At 42.4% G+C, this 24,544-nt stretch overlaps 2 protein-coding genes and 1 pseudogene across 3 annotated transcripts; 2 read left to right on the top strand and 1 right to left on the bottom strand.

Moving 5' to 3' along the window:
* Window positions 1-205: 205 nt before the first annotated feature.
* Window positions 206-9,166, top strand: LOC306881647 (eukaryotic initiation factor 4A-II-like). The gene is made up of 11 exons (XM_079435827.1): window positions 206-550; window positions 1,264-1,321; window positions 4,927-5,059; window positions 5,190-5,329; window positions 5,828-5,996; window positions 6,190-6,299; window positions 6,936-7,079; window positions 7,383-7,520; window positions 7,794-7,883; window positions 8,218-8,297; window positions 8,383-9,166. Exons 1-11 carry the CDS (start codon window positions 522-524, stop codon window positions 8,525-8,527), a joined length of 1,236 nt encoding a protein of 411 aa, XP_079291953.1. The 5' UTR covers window positions 206-521; the 3' UTR covers window positions 8,528-9,166.
* Window positions 9,167-9,877: 711 nt separating this feature from the next.
* Window positions 9,878-15,152, bottom strand: LOC306881136 (lactosylceramide 1,3-N-acetyl-beta-D-glucosaminyltransferase B-like). Its single transcript, XM_079435056.1, has 2 exons — window positions 14,751-15,152; window positions 9,878-11,385 (listed from the first exon to the last, which is right to left on the bottom strand). The coding sequence occupies exon 2, from the start codon at window positions 11,173-11,175 to the stop codon at window positions 9,997-9,999; it is 1,179 nt and encodes a 392-aa protein (XP_079291182.1). The 5' UTR covers window positions 11,176-11,385; window positions 14,751-15,152; the 3' UTR covers window positions 9,878-9,996.
* LOC306881598 (eukaryotic initiation factor 4A-II-like) lies at window positions 14,672-24,461 on the top strand (annotated as a pseudogene). Its single transcript has 10 exons — window positions 14,672-14,677; window positions 15,631-15,762; window positions 15,896-16,035; window positions 16,521-16,689; window positions 16,883-16,992; window positions 17,630-17,773; window positions 23,299-23,436; window positions 23,706-23,795; window positions 24,152-24,231; window positions 24,317-24,461. The product of its transcript is annotated as a eukaryotic initiation factor 4A-II-like (transcript).
* Window positions 24,462-24,544: the final 83 nt, after the last annotated feature.

Genomic DNA, 24,544 nt, shown 5'->3' with positions numbered 1-24,544 from the left:
CATTCATGTCTTTTGTTTTGTTTTTCAAGAAATTGAGGACATAGCATAACTTATGAATGAAAAAAACTTTTTTTTTTATTTTTTTTTTTTTACTTTTTTATGTTCTCTCTAAACAATGTAAAGACATGGAAAACATTTTTTTTTTCCTAAAACTTTTTTTTCTCTGGTCTCAGGAGGTTAAGACGAACTGTCACTTTAACTCAGTCCCATTTTAAGGCCAGAACTGTGGAGACCCCGTAGCGGCTCCACTACTCCCTATCATTGGTGCAATATCCTTGCGCTTCTCCATATAGTCCCATGCCAACTTCGACATAACAAAGATAAACACTGCTAAAAATGAATACGTATTTAGCTCGAATTACATCTCTTGTCGAAATCGATAACACGTCAATCGCGTGTAGCTGTTTTAGCGTTTATATAGTTTTACTCCAAATGTACAAAAAGAAGTTCCGGTTTGATAAAATCGCCAGAGATTCACAAGTTCTTCCTTTCCGAGTGAATGCCGAAGTCGCGAACGGACCATGTCTAGCGGTTCTGCTGATTACAACAGGTAAACTCTTTAAGACACGTAACCTTCATTCACTTTATGTCAAATACTGTCCGTAAACGAGTATCTTGTTGAGCTAGAGAGGCGTCGGGCTAATTATAGCGGATATACATGGCGCTTGTGATATTAAGCAGGCCGTGCCTGTTAACTGTGTATGCTTGCGTGTGGATTCTCGCGTACTCCTTGGACTAAATTGGCTATTTTAATACTACTTCTTTTTTGAAAGTGCTGTTAGTAAAGATCGAAACGATGGCTATTAACTAGGCTTCACGCCCACCCTGAAATCTAACTCGTGGCCTCCATGCTTGAGGCCTTGCATTCATACCGCGTTCATTAACGTTACCTTTAAATATTATATTTCATAAAGTTGTATTTTTAGCCATTTTTGTTTTATTGGGAGCTAGATAATTGATAAAACAATTATGGGTAAGTTAGTAGAAACCGCTTTTAGCACATCAAACGTGATGAGGTGATTCTGCTGTAAATAAGTCGGACCAAATTTGAAGCTTTAAGGAAGACCATGACCAAGTTATTTGGACTGAAAACAACCACATTATTCACTAAAGTGGTTATTTACCGCTTTGATTGTTAACGGTCGTCCACGTGGCATTTTTGGAATGTTCATTCGCTTACGCGCGCGTTTCCTGAAGGTTCGAGTTCTGTAATACTGTTTTAGAAACTTCTTGTACTAAAAGTTTACTCAATTTTTTTTCCAGCTCACGAGATCGAGACCATGGGGGGCCTGAAGGAATGGAGCCTGATGGTATCATCGAGGTTTGTATCCTAGTGAAGTCTGGAGGGGTGCTTTAGTGGTTCTAATAAATCTCTGGGGGTTTATTTTGGTCAATCCTTACGGTACCATCACATTCTGTGTGCAAAAAAAAATTGTCAGTAGAGTAAAAATGCATGAATCACAGCTCACATGTGTCACTTTTAAACCAAACAACTTTGGTGCGCACGTGTTGAACACAAGAAAAATCTGTGTGACTGCACAGATTCCTGCTAGATATTTTGACTAGCAAGAATATGTGAACACACCTATACATGTTGCCATCTGAATTATGGTAGTTTTAAGATTCCTAGTTGGAAACTGGTTAAAAATGATCCAAAATTTGAGCAAGTACATAACCAGCCAGTGTTCAAAACGATCACCTTATTTTAGCACGATTCACAACGGTTAGCTTATAATAATGTTTTCTAATTTGAGTATATATATCGAGTTTGTACGAGATATCAATATATTTTTTTTATAAGCGATAAGGTATGAAGCAATACCGTTAATATCGATATACAGTAGTTTGGTACGAGCGTAGTAGAAAAAAATATCTAGGGAGGACATAGACTGAACTGCTGCGGAGAAAGTGCATAAGACAATTTGTTTTAAACATGTGAGAAGCTTTATATGAAGGGCTTTTAAAAACTCGTAAGATATAGTAGCATATAGTTTGTTTAAAGCGGCTCGCACCTGCCCGTCACATGCTCTGACAGAAAGGATGCGTGTGAGGCTGACAAGAGATGCTACTCGCGCTGTTTAATGTGTTTGAGATGTGCTGTTTTCCTTAATGCATAACTTGCATTTCACAGGTATATACTCCACCTGTAAATGTAAAAAAAAAAAAAAGTCATGGAAATATTTCCACTGTGCTGTCAGAAGTGCATGAGCTTTTGCTTTGCGATTCTCCGCTAAACTTTACAGACTTAATTTTGAAGGATCGCCACAGAGCGCAATGAAATAGAAGCGCAATAACTCTGACTATAAATATAGCTACATTTTGCGGAAATATTTGTAGTTGGACTATAAATGTGACCCATGAAGAATTTTAAACCTACAAGTGTATGTGTATGATAGCACTAACTGTCAAGTGTAATGGGGTAATCAAAATAGCCTGGGATTATGCAAGATTTGTATTTGAAAGAAAACCAGTTCGAAGGGAGCATAGTTCGCTTTTTGGGTTAAAAGAATTTCTTAATATGAAATTCGAATGGCGTGACAATTAGATTAGACTGTACAGAAATTTAAATCTACATGTTAATACACAATATACTCATTGTCACGCAATGTTGATGTTGTTAACATTAATAATTTGAGAATAAAGTATAATAATAATTTGCATGGTTAGCTGTGATATGAGCTAACCGATCGTTAGATTTAATTAATTACCATTGCTACAACGAGATGTATTGTAATGCTTTTTTTCCTCGGTTGGTCAGAACAAATGTGGCAGACTTGTTACTTGTGCAGATGGTGTACGGTGAAAATTCTTATTTGGGTTTTATATTCCAAGACGTAGACTAGAATCTGTGATTTCTAAGTAGTATCCACACCGGTGCGTTGACTGACAGACTGACACATACTCCTCAAAACATTAGATTCATCCGCGCTGGAGCCGTGGAACACAACCCCACACATGGATGATAATTCCGCGAACAGCTGCAATTCCAGGTTTTCAAACAGAGACGGTGACAAATAGACGACTTACGGACTGCAGCTTTAAAGAAAAAAAAAACTCAAGCCCTCTGAAGACAAGTAAACAGTCAGTGATTAAATGAGAATAAGAAACTAATGCTGCAGTGACTATCATCCCCACCCCCCACAACATTTGTTGAATTTTCTTGCCTTCACAGCCATTTATGCGTATATAAATAACTATTTGTATATATAATATACAAATATAATAATATTGTATATATGTGTATATATATATATATATATATATATATATATATATATATATATATATATATATATATATATATATATATATATATATATATATATATATATATATATATATGATGTCGCCAGCTGTTTTTATGTGCAATAATATTCAAACATTTGTCTATGATGCATTTTTGCTATGCGCAATTCAGAAGCCAGATCACGCTCACGCGGAGGAGCTTCAGCACACGCAACATGAAAGTCCTGTTTAATTATGATAGAAGAGAGAACCAACTATTCAAACATCTGCTCACACTTTAGGCCTGTGGCTGTTATATTAAGCTTTATTAAGTTTATTAATATTAAGTATTTTTTTTTTTTTCGATTTTGGCTTCCAAGGATTATAGCCGCATTTCTTCTAGCACAACTCCCTTCCCTTCATAGCGGCGCGGATTCGTTCCTCCGAACCAAAACTTAACATCTGAATCAGCTCAATCAGTGATTGTTATAAAATGCCGTCTTTACTGTTGCTACATTGACATATTTGATAGTAAAACGTTGACAATCTGCACAAGTGATGCTGTTCCCAGGCTGAAATGTGTGTGCGCGCGTGTGCCTGTGCGGCGGCGTACTCCAAAACGGACAAGCACACTTTGAGCTTCGGGCGCGTCGAAATAACACACAAAAATATGCCAAAAAATACACACACAATGCGTCAAAATGGCCGGTTATGAGAGTCTTCACTTTTGTTTTAAGTGGACGAGAACAGTTGGGAGAAAATCCGATGCGTGTCAGTATATTGTCTTAAAGTGTCAGACTGGAGCTTGAGCCATCAATGTTAATCAAAGAACAAAATGCGAAGAGAAAATCGCCCACAGCTCTTAATCTGAACAATGTTGTAGCTTTAATAAACATAAATCTATCAGTACATGCAGTGAAAACTATGCAGTGCTCACTTACATTTGATTACTTTTGTAACTATTACTTACCTGAACATTAATATTAGTAGACCTTCATGGAAAAATGAAAGCACTGTTTATTTCATTTCATTTCGTTTGTGTGTTTGTTTTATTGTATTTGTCAGTTTGTTTTACTTTGTTTCTTTGTTCATGTTGTTACTGTATCTTATCTTATGTATATAAAACACTAAAAATACCTGCACACTGGTGCATTTACAAATTGGTGAAGTGCAGGCATTTTTAGTGTTTTATATACATAAGATAAGATACTGTAAGAATATGAACAAAGAAACAAAGTAAAACAAAAAGTACCGATAAGAATACCGTTAAAGTACCGGATCGATAAGCAGTATCTGTAAGAGTAGTAATACCGTTAAAACCTTAACGATACCCATCACTAGTTGGATATTCATTTAATCATCTTTAGTGAATCCTGTCCTATGATTCTTGATCTCTTCAATTAAAAAGTTGAATGCAGTGACTTCTAATTGTGAATTCAGAAGTAGGAAGTTTAAGAACATGTGAAGGCAGCAAAAGCCCTGTTTGCTCCCATTCAAAACTTGACCAATTGACATGCCCCAATATAGAGCAAAGGTGCTTATTGAAAATTACAATATTACAGTGCTTTTCATGTGTACTCATTGTTTGATGTGCTTTTGAAGGCAGCATATTACCCCGTCCCATTAGCTTACAGTAAGGATATTGTCTGTACTTGATGAGCTGAGTGTATTAAGTGAGATCTCATACGCATTATTTTACAGAGCAACTGGAACGAGATTACGGACAATTTCGATGACATGAACCTGAAGGAAACTCTCCTTCGTGGAATTTATGCTTATGGTTTTGAGAAACCCTCGGCAATCCAGCAGAGAGCTATAATCCCTTGCATAAAAGGTACAAACAAGTTCAGTTACATTTAACGTTTGCTTCACATGCTTTTTCAGTAAACAATATTATTATTATCATTTTAACCTGATAGCGTGTGTTGTGCATTAGGGTGAATTGCTCTTTTATTCCTCCATAGGATATGATGTTATCGCTCAAGCCCAGTCAGGCACTGGTAAAACGGCCACATTTGCCATTTCCATCCTGCAGCAGTTGGAGATTGAGCAGAAAGAGACTCAGGCTCTGGTCCTGGCACCAACCCGAGAGCTCGCTCAGCAGGTATGCTGTACCTGAGGTCACCATAAACTTAGTGTCTCAGACCAAGGCAGCATATTCTGGCAGTAGCCCGATTCAAGGTATTCTTTTGCTGTTCTTCCTGCTCCATCAGTCATTAAATGTGGATGTAATTTCAATTTGTATAATTTTTTTTTTGGCAGGAAGTAATTAGCTAGTGCTTCAGCCAGAATAATTTACTTGAGTACAAAAGTGTTCACTGTAAGTGGTTGGAAATTAGATTTTAGTTAATGGTTTGATTGTTGGACTGCCGGTTGATTTGTAGCAAAATGGAACTGTGGACAAAAGTGAGAGATGGTATACTGTTTTTGGGACTGTCTTGTTATGGAGATAACCTTTTCAACTGGTCATACTCGTCCGATATATGGCTTTAATAGTGCACAGTATTTCCTCAAGTACTGATCTTTGATGGTCAAAGTATTCTTTTTAAGGTTTTTTTTTTTTTTTTTTTTTCCCTTCTCTCTCTCTCTCTCTGCTCTCTAGATTCAGAAGGTTATCCTGGCCTTGGGTGACTACATGGGCGCTTCTTGCCATGCCTGCATTGGAGGCACCAACGTGCGAAACGAAATGCAAAAACTCCAGGCGGAGGCTCCACACATCGTCGTTGGCACGCCAGGCCGTGTGTTTGATATGCTGAACAGGAGATACCTGTGTAAGTAGTGAATGCAAATAAATTAGACTAAAACAGGCATGCCCAGGTGAGATGCAGTATGACATGATGGTATCATCTTTCGGGACTGACCTGTTATGGAGAAATTTACAACTTTACTGATCATACATTTGACCACCATGTTTTAACAGTTTAGTAAGGGTTTGCATTACTTTAAGTTTTCATTTTTTTACAGCCCCCAAATGGATCAAGATGTTTGTTCTTGATGAGGCCGATGAAATGCTGAGTCGTGGGTTCAAGGATCAAATCTATGAGATTTTCCAGAAGTTGAGCACAAACATCCAAGTAAGTTATGTCTTGATACCAGACTCTCAATGGAGGTGTCTTCCGCTCAAAAGAACTGTGCTAAAATGGCATATTCTAGGTTCTCCTGGTTTATGCAATAATGCTAGCAGAGTATCATGTGGAAGAAGAGCAATAGCACTGCACCGGAAATGAAACTTAGTCAGACCTCTTTCTTAATGTCCAGTGGCTTATGTTTCAAGGTCCAGAGCAACAATACATTTCCAACTGGTAGAAGTCTTGAATACCATATTGAAAATCTGACATTAAACTTTCAAAAAAATTAAAGTAAAATCAAGTTGCGCAAAACTGGAGACATTCTGTGCCGTTTCCAGTTCACTCGTCAAATTTGTGACTCTTTCAGTCAAATGTTCTCGCTTTCATTGAAAATTATTTAATGAGAACCTTGTGCATCGAGTCATGCTGAAGAACACAGCTGAGTTCGTGCAGCTCAGGTGCTGCTGTCATTAAAAGCAAGACGTGACAAATCAAGTACTTAGTCTATTTTCCTCAGTTATGCTGATAAATCTTCCCTATTACCAGTTATATTAAATGCAGAATCCTTCACTAGTGTTTTCAGAATTGACGCAGAATTGAATTGTTTTTGTTCATGCTCTTCACAGTGTCGTTTGTTGCCAGGTTGTGCTGCTTTCGGCCACCATGCCTGCTGATGTGCTGGAGGTGACCACCAAGTTCATGCGTGAACCTGTTCGCATCCTGGTGAAAAAGGAGGAGCTGACTCTGGAGGGTATTAAGCAGTTTTACATCAATGTAGAACGAGAGGTGAGGAACCGGTTGTCTCTCTTTAATATCTCATGTCCCTTCTTTTAAAAGCACCATGCTAAAATCACCAGCTCAAGGTCTTCTGGTCTTGCTCTGGTGTTCATGCTAGTACTGGTTAAATCTCAAAGAAGGAAGAGTAAAAGCACACGGTCGGAAACGAGTCTAGGACGGACCTCTTTCTTAATGTCCGGTGTCCAAGGTCTCGAGATTTTGTGCCATACATATTATGAAATCAGGATGTTGATGTAGGATGACACCTTGTGGTGATTCTCTGTTAATGCTAATTTATAACTCATCTTGTAGGAGTGGAAGTTGGACACGCTGTGTGACCTCTACGAGACCCTTACAATCACCCAGGCTGTTATCTTCTTGAACACGAGAAGAAAGGTTGACTGGCTGACTGAAAAGATGCATGCTAGAGATTTCACCGTGTCTGCTCTGGTAAGTTGATAAACATACACATGTTAATGGATGAAACATGAAAAATGTTTTAATAGTTAATGGAAGGCTAGGAATTGATCTACAAGACAGATTGCACATTATGATGTTTAATGCTGGATAAAGTATGAAATGATGGTCTACCATCTTTCGGGACTGACTTCTCATGGAGAGATTTGTTTCTAAACATAACTGATCGTACTTGTCCAGAGTTTCTAAACCAGTGTGAAGTTTGTGATGACTTGCATTGGTTAAAGCAGTCTCTCTGTTTTTCAGCATGGAGACATGGATCAGAAGGAGCGAGATATAATCATGAGAGAGTTCAGGTCTGGCTCTAGCAGAGTGCTCATAACCACAGATTTATTGGTGAGTAGGGCTTCTGTTTTTAGAATTTCTGAAAGGCTTTGGGACAAATGGCCATAAAACTAAGATATACATTAAAGTTATTTTAAGTTGTAAGAAGAACACGAAGTTGCTCATTAAATGTTCATGAATTGTGTTTCTACCTGTACGGGTAAATTGACAGATTTTGAGTGAGATTTTATTTAAATAGTTTCTAGTCCTCTGAGAACTTTTGTATACTAGTAATATCCATGAAAAAGTGAATAGCCTGAATAAAAACTTTCAGATTGATTCTGGACAAAGTAATTTTGGGTTGTGCATCTTAGCATTACTGACCCTGATGTCCCTGTATCCTCAGGCTCGTGGGATTGATGTGCAACAAGTTTCACTTGTCATCAACTATGACTTGCCAACAAATCGTGAGAACTATATCCATAGGTGAGTAAAACTTGCAGGTGTCAACACTGCATTTAACGATTCATATTTTAATGTTAATTATTTCGCTATAATTGTCATTTCTCAGGATTGGCCGTGGAGGTCGGTTTGGCAGAAAAGGTGTAGCCATTAACTTCGTTACTGAAGAAGACAAAAGGATTCTTCGAGACATTGAGACATTTTACAACACAACTGTTGAGGAGATGCCCTTGAATGTCGCCGACCTGATTTAAACTTTGGTGATTTTTAATGCAGGGGATAGCCGTTGAATGATCACTTCCCATTTGCTCTTATTTTATTGGAAGGAAAAAAAAAACTACTCCTCATTGCTGGCTGCGGATCTGACTTACGAATTCGATACGTGACGTTGACTCTCTGTGTGGACTGTTGTAGACTCCTACCATATCAGTATTTACTGGTGGTGGCATTTACAAAACATGGGTTCTTTACATGTATTCTATTTCAGTTATTTTTTCCCTAGTATGTTCAAAATGTACGTGTTGGATGTTCTTCATCGTTTAGTAATTTACTTATGGACTAAAAGATACAAGTGCTGCATTAAGTCTGCCAATTATGTTATGCTAACATATGTGTGCAGTTTAACTTGGTTCACTTCACATATTTAGTAATATAAAGGCACTTTTTAGTTTTGTGGAATGTATACTTGTATATTGTTTTATCAAGTACTTTTTGTGAAGTCCTCTTCAAAGGTGGGTCTTAAAACCTTAACTCAATGTTCCATGTAGTGTTTGGCCCATTTGACAATAAAGAGGATGATTATTCGGGCCATGAATTGTTGTCTTTTGAATTAGTTCATTCTACACAATTTGAGTAATTACTGAATGTTTTTTCTATAAATGAACGATTTAAAGCAATGAATAGAAGTAGAAGCCATTCCAAATTTATTGTTCAAAGCGGGAAGATGTACTATTTAGTCTGAAGAATGTGGATGCCACACTCTTATTCCCTTCCTTTTTATTGACTTTCTTCTCCAGCCTTTATCCAAATGAATTGAATGCTTCTGGGAAGATTTACCACTAGAGATTTGTTCTAAATTTAGGGCAGGGATTTTTGGCTGGTGGGAGTTGGTTTACTGTCACTATGCTGCTCATTTCAAGGTCTGAGCTTTGAGTCATTTCTGGTAGTTTTTCCCACTCCACCCAGTCACTTTTGCAGCCTTGGGATTTGTGTTCCATGGGGTTAAGGGGCCCAGTGATTTTTTTTTGTAGCCCGAATGGGAGTGTTGCTAACAAGTGACTTAATAGGACTGCAGATGCTGTCTGGGACATTAAACACTGGAAAAAAGATTCATAAGCTTCAGCCACAACTTATCGCAAAAAGCCAATAGAAAATGCTATTGTGTTTTTGTTGATTGAACCAGGGGTGCATAACTATGGTCACAAGTTCCACCGAGCGATGAATCTTGTTACCAACGACCATAGTTGCTTTTAGGAAACGCACCCCAGGGTGATCAGCTTTCAGGTTGGCCAACAAAAATATCACCGCAGCACTTTATTAGTAGAGGGTGTCCACATACTGTTGGCCAGGTAATGTATATGTGCAATCACTCACAGGACAATAATCAAATTTACCTTTCTTCAGAAAGTCATTTGTCACTTTTTATTTATCTGAACACACCACTGAATTCCTTACCAAACCAATCTAACACTTGTCCTGTGAAAAATAGTACTAAGTTACTTTACTAATCTGAGAGTTCTTTTGAATTTGAATAACTCGTATTCAAAAAAAAAGCTGCCTTACATGGGTAAGAGTTTGACAGAAACGGTACACATAGGAGCCTCACTTTTGCGACAGTGCAGTAGAGCCTCCAAATCAGTCCTGAAGGTATCTGACCAACTTCAGCTTCTGTTACACGCTTCCACATTTCCCAAATGTCTTTGATGTGCCCATGAGAAGTCATCATCTGGTTGTAGATACAAGGGTGATGAGGAGCTTTTCCCTCTCCTGAAAAGAACGCATGGTCCTTGGGAGCAACGTCTATCATTTTGGCGCAGATCCCGAGGAAGACGTCATCAATGTGAAAGGAAGCATTTATGGTGAGCGTAGCTTGATAGATTTTGGTAGCCACATCTCTGGAGAGGACATACCCAGATCCAGGAGTGTAATCTGGGTAAGACAACCACGGGTACAAGTCTTGGGACACGTAGTACTTGCTCTCTTGGTCTCGGACGGGAGGTGAACCGCGGTGCACCCTTCCTATCCAAAGGTCTTTGGCGTTACTGCGGCCAATCCCTTGCAAGAAGTGAATTAAGTTGGGAATGTGAACGAAGACGTCGTCGTCTGCAGACATGAGGAACTGGGCACGGTGGCAGTAGGTTTCTTTCCAGCCAAGCTGCAAAAGTAGCTTCAGAGTAAGATTGTGGAAGGTGTCCATGAAGTCCTGCTGGATGAGGTCGTGATATCTTTGGTCCTCAAACAGCAGTTTTATCTTAAGTAGTCTTCTTTGCTCTGGTTCAGGATGGAGGCCAAGAGCGAACAACACCTTTACAGTAGCACCCAGCTTCCTTTCAATGTACGTCTCGTTTCCCCAAGTAGAGCGAATGGCTTGTCTTCTCTCAAAGTTCTCCGAGGAGCTTTTCACAAAGAGCAGGAGCAGAACGTCCTTTTCACCACACTTCCCCTCGTGGTTTATTAGGTATCTGCGATTGTTGTACTTGATAGCATCTTCGGGATTGACTCTGAAGCTTGCGTTAATGAACATGAAGCTATTGAGAAGGTAGCGGTACGAGAAAGACATTACATGGGTTACAATGTTATTGTCAATCTGTTCCCAGTACGCCATGAGCATTAAGGCACTAAAGCATATTATTATTAGCCGTAGTTGGTATTTTTTAAATCTAGGCATTTTGAAAAATATCATGGCGAGTCTGAACTTTGGCTCCCGTTACAATTTGTGAGATTCTTGGCTGTTTCGTTTAGAGTCATAGCAGCCTTCAAACCATGTCCAAGTCTGGGTTCCAACATGAGACAAAAAAACAGTCTGGTACTGTGATTGTTCAACTGACATTGATGTTGAAGCCTTTGTCAAGACAAAAGACTGATGAGGTGCTTCCGCAGTGATTGTCAAAGTCTGTAAGAGAAACATACATGACAACTTCAGTGGACTTACTCTGGACAAGAATGACCAGTGAGTGAAATAACATGAGACCAGGAAATCAATCAAAAAGTAAGACGCCTGAATTATTTTTTTACATTAACGTAACCTGGCAAGTCATTTAAAAGGGATAGTTCACCCAAAAATAAAAAAATCTGTCTCATTTTTTGGTGAACTGAATTATCTTCTTACGTTCTCCCATTATAACACTCACAGACATGCCTTCTACAAGAACATCCAGATTTGTACAAATGTAATAAATTACACAAAATTAATTTGGGAAAAATAGAGAAAATACTTTTTTATTCCTTTACATACAAATCCAACACAAAGTGCAGTGTTCTTCTGCTTTCAGTGGTGTTGGATGAGTTTCATTCAAATTAAATGGTTAAGCAAGCTTGGTTGGTTATTTCTAATGTACCTCATTTCGAAACATCCTGGTTTGCATGAATCTAGTCTGTCCAACAAGATTTCATTTAAGCTAGTAAATCTTGCAAAGATATAAAAAAAATAACCTCTACACTGAAAGGCCATTCTCATGATTCACAATTCAAAACTAATTTATCCATTCTATATACAGGTGCTGGTCATAAAATTAGAATATCATGAAAAAGTTGATTTATTTCAGTGATACCATTCAAAAAGTGAAACTTGTATATTAGATTCATTCATTACACACAGACTGATATATTTCAAATGTTTATTTCCTTTAATTTTGATGATTATAACTGACAACTAATGAAAGTCCCAAATTCAGTATCTCAGAAAATTAGAATATCAATTAAGACAATGCAAAAAAAAAAAATGATTTTTAGAAATGTTGGCCAACTGAAAAGTATGAACATGAAAAGTATGAGCATGTACAGCACTCAGTATTTAGTTGGGGCTCCTTTGGCCTGGATTACTGCAGCAATGCGGCGTGGCATGGAGTCGATCAGTCTGTGGCACTGCTCAGGTGTTATGAGAGCCCATGTTGCTCTGATAGTGGCCTTCAGCTCTTCTGAATTGTTGGGTCTGGCGTATTGCATCTTCCTCTTCACAATACCCCATAGGTTTTCTATGGGGTTAAGGTCAGGCGAGTTTGCTGGGCAATCAAGAACAGGGAGACCATGGTCCTTAAACCAGGTACTGGTAGCTTTGGCAGTGTACGCAGGTGCCAAGTCCTGTTGGAAAATGAAATCTGCATCTCCATAAAGTTGGTCAGCAGCAGGAAGCATGAAGTGCTCTAAAACTTCCTGGTAGACGGCTGTGTTGACCTTGGACCTCAGAAAACACAATGGACCAACACCAGCAGATGACATGGCACCCCAAACCATCAATGACTGTGAAAACTTTACACTGGACCTCAAGCAACGTTGATTATGTGCCTCTCCTCTCTTCCTCCAGACTCTGGGACCTTGATTTCCAAAGGAAATGCAAAATTTACTTTCATCAGAGAACATAACTTTGGACCACTCAGCAGCAGGCCAGTCAAGACGCTTCTGACGCTGTCTCTTGTTCAAGAGTGGCTTGACACAAGGAATGCGACAGCTGAAACCCATGTCTTGCATACGTCTGTGCATGGTGGTTCTTGAAGCACTGACTCCAGCTGCAGTCCACTCTTTGTGAATCTCCCCCACATTTTTGAATGGATTTTGTTTCACAATCCTCTCCAGGGTGCGGTTATCCCTATTGCTTGTACACTTTTTTTTCTACCACATCTTGTCCTTCCCTTCGCCTCTCTATTAATGTGCTTGGACACAGAGCTCTGTGAACAGCCAGCCTCTTTAGCAATGACCTTTTGTGTCTTGCCCTCCTTGTGCAAGGTGTCAATGGTCGTCTTTTGGACAACTGTCAAGTCAGCAGTCTTCCCCATGATTGTGTAGCCTACAGAACTAGACTGAGAGACCATTTAAAGGCTTTTGCAGGTGTTTTGAGTTAATTAGCTGATTAGAGTGTGGCACCAGGAGTCTTCAATATTGAACATTTTCACAATATTCAAATTTTCTGAGATACTGAATTTGGGACTTTCATTAGTTGTCAGTTATAATCTTCAAAATTAAAGGAAATAAACATTTGAAATATATCAGTCTGTGTGTAATGAATGAATCTAATATACAAGTTTCACTTTTTGAATGGTATTACTGAAATAAATCAACTTTTTCATGATATTCAAATTTTATGACCAGCACCTGTGTATATATATATATATATATATATATATATATATATATATATATATATATATATATATATATATATATATATAGGACATTTTATTTTGAATGGTGAATCGTGAGCATGATCTTTCAGTTTTTTTAGAGCTTATTTAATCTACATAATCTGTTTTACACACAACTACAACTTATTTTTCTAAGAAAATGTGGGATATCCTCACATCTAAAGTACTGCAATGCAAATGCAAATTTGAAGAGAAAACAGGCCTGAGGGTCTCTGTTTTCTTTGTGGAAACCCAATGAAATCACTGAAAGACTTCAGGATACACTTGACAGGGCAACAGAGAAACAGATGTTAACCTAAAAATGGAATAGTTCTCCCAATAATATCATGATTTAGTTATCCTCATGTTGACAAGAAACATTCTTTAAAAAATATTTTGTGTTTCACTGAAGAAAGTTAGTCACGAAGGGTTGAAACAACATGAAAATAAGTAAACGATGACAAAATCATCATTTCTTTTAATGACAAATGGGAATCTGACAAATAGCACACACATTTCGTAAATGCTAAGAACAATTAACTCACTGAACGTGAATCATTTTAACATTAGGCTACATGACATAATCCAGTGTTCACAAGAATTAATTTGACTCAGGAAAAAATGAGAATGATACTCTGTCCACTCCTTTTAAAATAAAAAGTTGGTAAATCTTAGGGTTTTAAGGTAATTCAAGTGTCTGGAACATAAACGCTGAGATTTCAAAACGTAGCCACAAAAGTATCTGGACACTTATGTACTTAAAATGCATTTTATTATTATTTGCATTATATATATATATACACACACGTCAAACCAAGTAGCAACTGCAAACAATTAATTCTGGACTTTTTATCAAAACTAACTTTGCTTGCCTGAGCATCTGAATTATTATTTTTTTAAAGTGGTGTTACGGTGATTTTTTTTAGCTATTGAAGCCTGTGCTTCTCAAGTTCACACTCCAAATACGCTTTGCCTTCATTTTGAACAATAACTTTTGTTTTATAATTTCAAACTTTATTTTATTTTTCAACTTGTGCGTATTAGCCTACTTATGACTCGCAAATGTCGGTAAACTGAATGTGATAAGGACTGACAATATAAAACTAACTTCTACAGCATAAAGATCATAAGACGGTCTTACCAGGTCGATCCACAGCATGTTTGAATTAAAGCTCCGAGCTAAAGTGTCTCCGTGGTCTAAACATGAACTTTCCTCACTAAACCAGTTGGAGACATCTGTGACCAGAGCAACACTGTCTAGTTTTTTGCTCGGTGAAGAACCTTGTTCTGTAGAAGTTGTCTCGAAGTGACCCGACCACAGAGACTGAGTGCATTAATGAAGGACACTCCCGTATTTGTTTGAAGTAATGTTAAAGGAGACGCACAAAATTCTTGTTCAGTGCACAAAATATCACTGAAATATCACTTTCTGAATCAAAGAACCCAACATGAAAAAATACTATCGTAATTAATACTCCCTGGAAATAAGCAAAAACGAATGAGCAGTTGCATTAACTCAGCCTTTGTCTTAAGACCCCCCCCCTTGTCTAACAGATAGTGGGTCATACTTGTTCTTTTTTTTTCAGATTCAAATTAGACCAATTTACATTATGTATGTGAAATAATGACCAGTCTAGAAGAAAATTAAATGACTTATAAATCTACTCTAAGCATTTTATGCAACCTGCCACCGGTGTCCTATTATTCATGTTCTCTTCGAATAAAAAGTTGAATGCAGTGACTTCTAATTGTGAATTCAGAAGTAGGAAGTTTAAGAACATGTGAAGGCAGCAAAAGCCCTGTTTGCTCCCATTCAAAACTTGACCAATTGACATGCCCCAATATAGAGCAAAGGTGCTTATTGAAAATTACAATATTACAGTGCTTTTCATGTGTACTCATTGTTTGATGTGTTTTTGAAGGCAGCATATTACCCCGTCCCATTAGCTTACAGTAAGGATATTGTCTGTACTTGATGAGCTGAGTGTATTAAGTGAGATCTCATACGCATTATTTTACAGAGCAACTGGAACGAGATTACGGACAATTTCGATGACATGAACCTGAAGGAACTCTCCTTCGTGGAATTTATGCTTATGGTTTTGAGAAACCCTCGGCAATCCATCAGAGAGCTATAATCCCTTGCATAAAAGGTACAAACAAGTTCAGTTACATTTAACGTTTGCTTCACATGCTTTTTCAGTAAACAAGATTATTATTATTATCATTTTAACCTGATAGCATGTGTTGTGCATTAGGGTGAATTGCTCTTTTATTCCTCCATAGGATATGATGTTATCGCTCAAGCCCAGTCAGGCACTGGTAAAACGGCCACATTTGCCATTTCCATCCTGCAGCAGTTGGAGATTGAGCAGAAAGAGACTCAGGCTCTGGTCCTGGCACCAACCCGAGAGCTCGCTCAGCAGGTATGCTGTACCTGAGGTCACCATAAACTTAGTGTCTCAGACCAAGGCGGCATATTCTGGCAGTAGCCCGATTCAAGGTACTCTTTTGCTGTTCTTCCTGCTCCATCAGTCATTAAATATGGATGTAATTTCAATTTGTATATTTTTTTTTTTGCAGGAAGTAATTAGCTAGTGCTTCAGCCAGAATAATTTACTTGAGTACAAGAGTGTTCACTGTAAGTGGTTGGAAATTAGATTTTAGTTAATGGTTTGATTGTTGGACTGCCGGTTGATTTGTAGCAAAATGGAACTGTGGACAAAAGTGAGAGATGGTATACTGTTTTTGGGACTGTCTTGTTATGGAGATAACCTTTTCAACTGGTCATACTCGTCCGATATATGGCTTTAATAGTGCACAGTATTTCCTCAAGTACTGACCTTTGATGGTCAAAGTATTCTTTTTAAGTTTTTTTTTTTTTTCCCTTCTCTCTCTCTCTGCTCTCTAGATTCAGAAGGTTATCCTGGCCTTGGGTGACTACATGGGCGCTTCTTGCCATGCCTGCATTGGAGGCACCAACGTGTGAAACGAAATGCAAAAACTCCAGGCGGAGGCTCCACACATCGTCGTTGGCACGCCAGGCCGTGTGTTTGATATGCTGAACAGGAGATACCTGTGTAAGTAGTGAATGCAAATAAATTAGACTAAAACAGGCATGCCCAGGTGAGATGCAGTATGACATGATGGTATCATCTTTCGGGACTTACCTGTTATGGAGAAATTTACAACTTTACTGATCATACATTTGACCACCATGTTTTAACAGTTTAGTAAGGGTTTGCATTACTTTAAGTTTTCATTTTTTTACAGCCCCCAAATGGATCAAGATGTTTGTTCTTGATGAGGCCGATGAAATGCTGAGTCGTGGGTTCAAGGATCAAATCTATGAGATTTTCCAGAAGTTGAGCACAATCATCCAAGTAAGTTATGTCTTGATACCAGACTCTCAATGGAGGTGTCTTCCGCTCAAAAGAACTGTGCTAAAATTGCATATTCCAGGTTCTCCTGGTTTATGCAATAATGCTAGCAGAGTATCATGTGGAAGAAGAGCAATAGCACTGCAACGGAAATGAAACTTAGTCAGACCTCTTTCTTAATGTCCAGATGCTTATATTTCAAGGTCCAGAGCAACAATACATTTCCAACTGGTAGAAGTCTTGAATACCATATTGAAAATCTGACATTAAACTTTAAAAAAAAAAAAAAAGTAAAATCAAGTTGCGCAAAACTGGAGACATTCTGTGCCGTTTCTAGTTCACTCGTCAAATTTGTGACTCTTTCAGTCAAATGTTCTCGCTTTCATTGAAAATTATTTAATGAGAACCTTGTGCATCGAGTCATGCTGAAGAACACAGCTGAGTTCGTGCAGCTCAGGTGCTGCTGTCATTAAAAGCAAGACGTGACAAATCAAGTACTTAGTTTATTTTCCTCAGTTATGCTGATAAATCTTCCCTATTACCAGTTATATTAAATGCAGAATCCTTCACTAGTGTTTTCAGAATTGACACAGAATTGAATTGTTTTTGTTCATGCTCTAACAGTGTCGTTTGTTGCCAGGTTGTGCTTCTTTCGGCCACCATGCCTGCTGATGTGCTGGAGGTGACCACCAAGTTCATGCGTGAACCTGTTCGCATGCTGGTGAAAAAGGAGGAGCTGACTCTGGAGGGTATTAAGCAGTTCCTCTTCAGGAACTCGAGCTGCGTCAAACGACGCTTTGGGGAACGCCCACAGTGTAACCGGCTCTGAATACCAATCAAATCTGTCCAGAAATGGGAAGGGACGTCACGGGCGAGGTGACGTAATGACCAGCTGGTATAAAAGCACGTGCGGGGAAACCGGCATCAGCTTTCTGTCATTCAGCTAAGCGCTCTGTGTCTTGTGAGTCATATTTACCGTTGTCTGTCTGTGAATGATGTCTAAACGTGGTTGTAAAACCAAGTATGGAAGAGAGAGTGAGGCGCAATAGAGTGAGGCGCAATAGAGTGTGTTCCTCTGTGCAAACGCTTTTTGTGTGCGGAGGACACACACAGCCTGTGTGTGCTTTGCTTGGGAGCGAGGCATGCGGAGGCAGCCCTCGAGGGGGCTGACTGTCCGCACTGCGAGGGTTTTCCTCTGCGTGTGTTTCGCTCCCGAAAGGCTCTTTTCTCCGGAGAAGGGTCTTTCATTAGCGCTCCCCGCGGCGCTGGCCCCGCTTCCGCTGAGGCGGCGTTCGTGGGGTTCGCAACGGGATCTGGCAGAGGGATCGGAGACGAGCGAGTCTCTTTCTCCGTCCTCACCTGCCGGATCCCGCGACCGCTCCCCGAGTCCGGAAGCACACCTGGCGGTTTCTTCCCCTCGGGTAGCAGCCGCGGCGCTTCTCTTGTCTTCCTCTGAGGAGGTTGACATGGGAGGCGCCGAACGTGTCGCACCACCTCTTTCACCCCAGTATGAGGAGCTTGTGGAGGTGATCACTCGTGCTGTAGCCAAGCTCAATATTGACTGGCCTGCCGAGCGTTCGGTTGAACCGCAGAGAGGCAAACTAGAGGAACGTTTCCTGCGGTTCCAGACCTCACCTCCACACCGGAGCCTGCCGTTTTTTCCCGACCTCCACACTGAGGTGTCGAGGTCCTGGGGAAAACCCTTCTCGGTGCCTCTTCGCCCCCTCACCTGGTTATTGCGGCAGTGTGATGGGGACGAGGGAACGTGGCTACGGGGCCATGCCGCGTGTGGAGCAGACGCTTGCGAGCTATCTGTCTCCTGACGCGGCATTGTCCCTGAAGGCTCCGACCTTGCCCACCAAGCCGCTACGTACATCATCGGCGCTGGTGGGCAAGGGGTACGCGGCAGCAGGTCTGGCTGGTTCATGCCTGCACACCATGGCGGTGTTGCAGGCATACCAGGCGGACCTGCTCAAAGATCTGGACGAGGGCGAGGGAATTTCTGCGGAGGACGTTCGCGAACTACGCAGAACCGCTGATTTGTCTCTCCGTGCCACCAAGGAGACCGCCCGTGCCATTGGGCGGTCTATGGCAGCCCAGGTGGCGGCGGAGAGGCACTTGTGGTTGACCCTGTCCGACATTAAAGAACGTGACAGGGTCTTCCTCTTGGACGCCCCGCTGTCGCCTGCTGGCCTGTTTGGTGATGCTGTTGACTCGGTTGTCAGCAGACGCCAGGAGGCATGCGGCAGCGTTCCAGCGGTTTCTCCCTCGCCGCGCTCCAGTTCTCGGGGCTGCTGGGCGAGAGCAGCCCCTGCCGCGTGCTGGCTCCTCACATAGGGAGGCGCAGAAGGAGAGCGTGGCCACCCGTGCACCTCCTCATAAGCGGGGTAGAAAGAAGGGTGCGCGGCCGGGGACCTCTCAGTCTAAGCAGGATCTGAGGACCATGCTTCAGGCGAGGAGGTCTTCGGCCAAGAGGCCCTGATGGTGGTGTACCAGGGCCTATGAGGGTAGCCCCCGCTGGGGTAGAGCAACGGTTGCTGCAATACACAGCGATCGCCGCCCTCCAGCGCCCTCAGGAGATCGTTCTGCCAACCCTGCCACCTACGGTGCCTCAGGGCGCAGCGGTCTCCAGCGAGCGCGTGTTTCAGTTTCTTCCGCCCGGGACCGTAGCGGAGCTGCGGTGCTCGCCACCCCTTCGGGGGTCTCTGGAGCTATGGTGGTCTATGGTGACCTCTGATTACACCAGAGGCCAGTCTCGAGAGACTGGTTCCCTTAGTAGACTATTTCGCAGCGTGGAAACTTCTGCCAAATGTGTCTCGATGGGTCCTGCGCACTGTAGAAAGAAGCTACAGAATCCAGTTTGGTTCTCATCCGCCTCAATTTCACGGGGTGATTTCCACGTCAGTGGGCCCCGACTAGGCTCTGGTAATGGAACAGGAGGTACATACTCTCTTAAGGAAGGAGGCCATCGAGGTGGTTCCTCCTCTCTCTCGAGAGAGAGTCCGGGTTCTACAGCCGGTACTTCATAGTTCCAAAGAAGGATGGAGGGTTGCGTCTCATTTTAGATCTGAGGCATCTGAACAGCTCAGTCAGCAGACTGAAGTTCAAGATGCTCACACTCAGACAGGTCGCGTCTCAAGTCAAGTCCGAGGACTGGTTTGTCGCGATCGATCTGAAGGACGCATACTTCCACGTCTCCATTCTTCCCTCTCACAGGAGGTTCCTGAGGTTTGCTTTCGGGGGCAAAGCTTACCAGTATCGGGTGCTTCCTTTCGGCCTAGCACTCTCACTCCGCACTTTCACGAAGTGTGTGGACGCCGCGTTAGCTCCGTTGAGACTACGGGGCGTCCGCATACTCAATTACATCGACGATTGGTTGATTCTCGCTCGGTCAGGCCGGAGGGCGGTTCAGCATCGAGATGCTGTTCTCGCCCACATGAAAGTGTTGGGGTTAAGACTAAACGCCAAGAAAAGTGTTCTTTCTCCAGTACAGAGAACCACTTATCTGGGGGTGGTGTGGGAGTCGACCACGATGCAGGCACGTATGTCCCCTGCTCGGATCGAGTCGATCCTCACAGAAGTCGAGAGAGTGAGAGAAGGCCAGTCACTCACTGTAAAGCAGTTTCAGAGACTGCTGGGTCTGATGGCGGCTGCGTCCAACGTTTTACCTATTGGCCTGCTGTACATGAGACCCCTACAGTGGTGGCTCAAGACCAAGGGGTTCTCCCGAGGGGAAACCCGCTTCGCATGATCAAGGTCACGCGGCGGTGCCTACGTGCCTTGGACATGTGGAGACAACCTTGGTTCTTGTCCCAGGGCCTGGTGTTGGGAGTTCCTTGTCGCCGCGTAACGCTAGCGGCGGACGCATCCCTCACCGGTTGGGGAGTGGTCATGAGTGGCCACCCTGCCCACGGTCGGTGGAGAGGTCGTCATCTCGCCTGGCACATCAACAGGCTCGAGATGTTGGCCGTGTTTCAGGCTTTGAAACACTTTCTCCTAGACCTGAGAGGTCACCATGTGTTAGTTCGCACCGACAACACATCAGTGGTCTCCTACATCAACCACCAAGGAGGTCTGCGGTCGCGCCCCCTGTACAGGTTGGCACACCAGATCCTTGTGTGGGCCCAGGGCAAACTCCTCTCATTGAGAGCTGTTTACATCCCTGGGCATCTCAATGTGGGAGCAGACACCCTGTCGAGGCAGGGGCTGTTATCCGGGGAATGGATGCTTCACACCGAGGTGGTGGAGCAGATCTGGAGAGTATTTGGCCAGGCTCAGGTGGACCTCTTTGCTACTCAGGAGACAGCACAATGTCCCCTCTGGTACTCTCTACGTCGTCCTGCTCCCCTGGGGCTGGATGCCATGGTACAGCCATGGCCGAGGCTGTGTCTGTACGCCTTTCCCCCGATCGCTCTGCTCCCCGGAGTTCTGGAGAGAGTGCGCCGGGACGGACACCGGCTGCTATTGGTAGCCCCGTTCTGGCCGGGCTGAGTATGGTTCTCGGACCTGATTTTCCTCCTCGACGGCTCCCCTTGGGAGATTCCAGTCAGGAGGGATCTCCTCTCACAGGCAGGAGGCACCCTTGTGCACCCCTGCCCGGAGTTGTGGAAGCTGTGGGTGTGGTCCCTGAGGGGGCACAGCTGATAGCTTCCGGTCTCTCAACCGAGGTTGTGGAGACCATTCTCCAGTCCAGAGCTCCCTCTACGAGGAAACTGTACGCCCTGAAGTGGAGACTCTTCACTTCATGGTGCGGAGATTGCCAGCTCGACCCAGTTAACTGCCCAGTAGGTACAGTGCTGGAGTTCCTGCAGGCTCGATTCTCCGCAGGGTTAGCCCACTCCACCTTGAAGGTCTATGTGGCTGCAATTTCTGCTTACCACACCCCTCTTGGTGGATCGACAGTGGGCGCACAACCCCTAGTTACACGTTTCCTCCGTGGTGCACTGAGGCTAAGGCCTCCGGTACGATCCCGGGTCCCACCTTGGGACTTGGCTGTGGTACTGAACGCTCTCTGTAGGCCTCCCTTCGAGCCTATCGAGGAGATTTCAGATTGCCATCTCTCTCTGAAGACCGTGTTTCTTCTGGCGATGGCATCTCTCAAGAGAGTGGGAGACCTGCAGGCCCTTTCAGTGGCCCCTACCCATTTGGACTTTGCGCCTGGCATGGCCAAAGCTTTTCTATACCCTCGGGCAGGGTATGTCCCCAAGGTTCCTTCTGTCACACCACAGCCTGTCGTACTACAGGCCCTTAGTCCTCCTCCCTTTCGGGATCCTGACTGAAGCTAAACCGTATGTGTCCAGTGCGAGCAGTTGCTAGTGTGCTACGGTCCTCCTAAGAGGGGTCCTCCTCAGTCGGTGGATTGTGGATGCCATTCACATGGCTTATGAGTCTTCTGACCTCCCCTCGCCGATGGGAGTCAGGGCTCATTCCACTAGGAGTGTGGCGGCCTCCAAGGCCTTTCTCGCAGGTGTGCCTATTCAGGACATCTGCAACGCTGCGGGTTGGTCCACGCCTCTGACCTTCGTCAGGTTCTATGGCCTGGACATGCGAGCCACTCCAGGTTCTTCCGTTCTCTTGCCCTAGCTGTGCGCCTTTTTTGGACACACAGGGCAGGGGTGCGGAAGTCTGGAGCCGTTGGTATCTCGTTCCCCAAAGCGTCGTTTGACGCAGCTCGAGTTTCTGAAGAGGAACGTCTTAGGTTACTTGTGTAACCCTAGTTCCTCGAGGGAACGAGACGCTGCGTCACGGAGCCACACTTCCGGCCAGCGCTTGCTTCATTCTAGAAGCTGATGCCGGTTTCCCCGCACGTGCTTTTATACCAGCTGGTCATTACGTCACCTCGCCCGGGACGTCCCTTCCCATTTCTGGACAGATTTGATTGGTATTCAGAGCCGGTTACGCTGTGGGCGTTCCCCAAACCGTCGTTTGACGCAGCGTCTCGTTCCCTCGAGGAACTAGGGTTACACAAGTAACCTTAGACATTTTACATCAATGTAGAACGAGAGGTGAGGAACCGGTTGTCTCTTTTTAATATCTCATGTCCCTTCTTTTAAAAGCACCATGCTAAAATCACCAGCTCAAGGTCTTCTGGTCTTGCTCTGGTGTTCATGCTAGTACTGGTTAAATCTCAAAAGGAGGAAGAGTAAAAGCACACGGTCGGAAATGAGTCTAGGACGGACCTCTTTCTTAATGTCCGGTGTCCAAGGTCTCGAGATTTTGTGCCATACATATTATGAAATCAGGATGTTGATGTAGGATGACACCTTGTGGTGATTCTCTGTTAATGCTAATTTATAACTCATCTTGTAGGAGTGGAAGTTGGACACGCTGTGTGACCTCTACGAGACCCTTACAATCACCCAGGCTGTTATCTTCTTGAACACAAGAAGAAAGGTTGACTGGCTGACTGAGAAGATGCATGCCAGAGATTTCACCGTGTCTGCTCTGGTAAGTTGATAAACATACACATGTTAATGGATGAAACATGAAAAATGTTTTAATAGTTGATGGAAGGCTAGGAATTGATCTACAAGATTGCACATTATGATGTTTAATGCTGGATAAAGTATGAAATGATGGTCTACCATCTTTCGGGACTGTCTTCTCATGGAGAGATTTGTTTCTAAACATAACTGATCGTACTTGTCCAGAGTTTCTAAACCAGTGTGAAGTTTGTGATGACTTGCATTGGTTAAAGCAGTCTCTCTGTTTTTCAGCATGGAGACATGGATCAGAAGGAGCGAGATATAATCATGAGAGAGTTCAGGTCTGGCTCTAGCAGAGTGCTCATAACCACAGATTTATTGGTGAGTAGGGCTTCTGTTTTTAGAATTTCTGAAAGGCTTGTTGCATTCCCCCAAGCATTGGGACAAATGGCCATAAAACTATGATATACATTAAAGTTATTTTAAGTTGTAAGAAGAACACGAAGTTGCACATTAAATGTTCATGAATTGTGTTTCTACCTGTACGGGTAAATTGACAGATTTTGAGTGAGATTTTATTTAAATTGTTTCTAGTCCTCTGAGAAAACTTTTGTATACTAGCAATATCCATTTAAAAGTGAATAGCCTGAATAAAAACTTTCAGATTGATTCTGGACAAAGTCATTTTGAGTTATGCATCTTTAGCATTACTGACCCTGATGTCCCTGTATCCTCAGGCTCGTGGGATTGATGTGCAACAAGTTTCACTTGTCATCAACTATGACTTGCCCACAAATCGTGAGAACTATATCCATAGGTGAGTAAAACTTTCAGGTGTCGACACTGCATTTAACGATTCATATTTTAATGTTGATTATTTCGCTATAATTGTCATTTCTCAGGATTGGCCGTGGAGGTCGGTTTGGCAGAAAAGGTGTAGCCATTAACTTCGTTACTGAAGAAGACAAAAGGATTCTTCGAGACATTGAGACATTTTACAACACAACTGTTGAGGAGATGCCCTTGAATGTCGCCGACCTGATTTAAATTTGGTGATTTTTAATGCAGGGATAGCTGTTGAATGATCACTTCCCATTTGCTCTTATTTTAGCAAAAAGCCAATAGAAAAT

This window comes from Barbus barbus (genome assembly GCF_936440315.1).
Source record: "Barbus barbus genome assembly, chromosome: 15".
NCBI lineage: Eukaryota > Metazoa > Chordata > Actinopteri > Cypriniformes > Cyprinidae > Barbus > Barbus barbus.
Note: the sequence above shows the minus strand (reverse complement) of the source record. Positions and strands in the feature narration are given on the sequence as shown.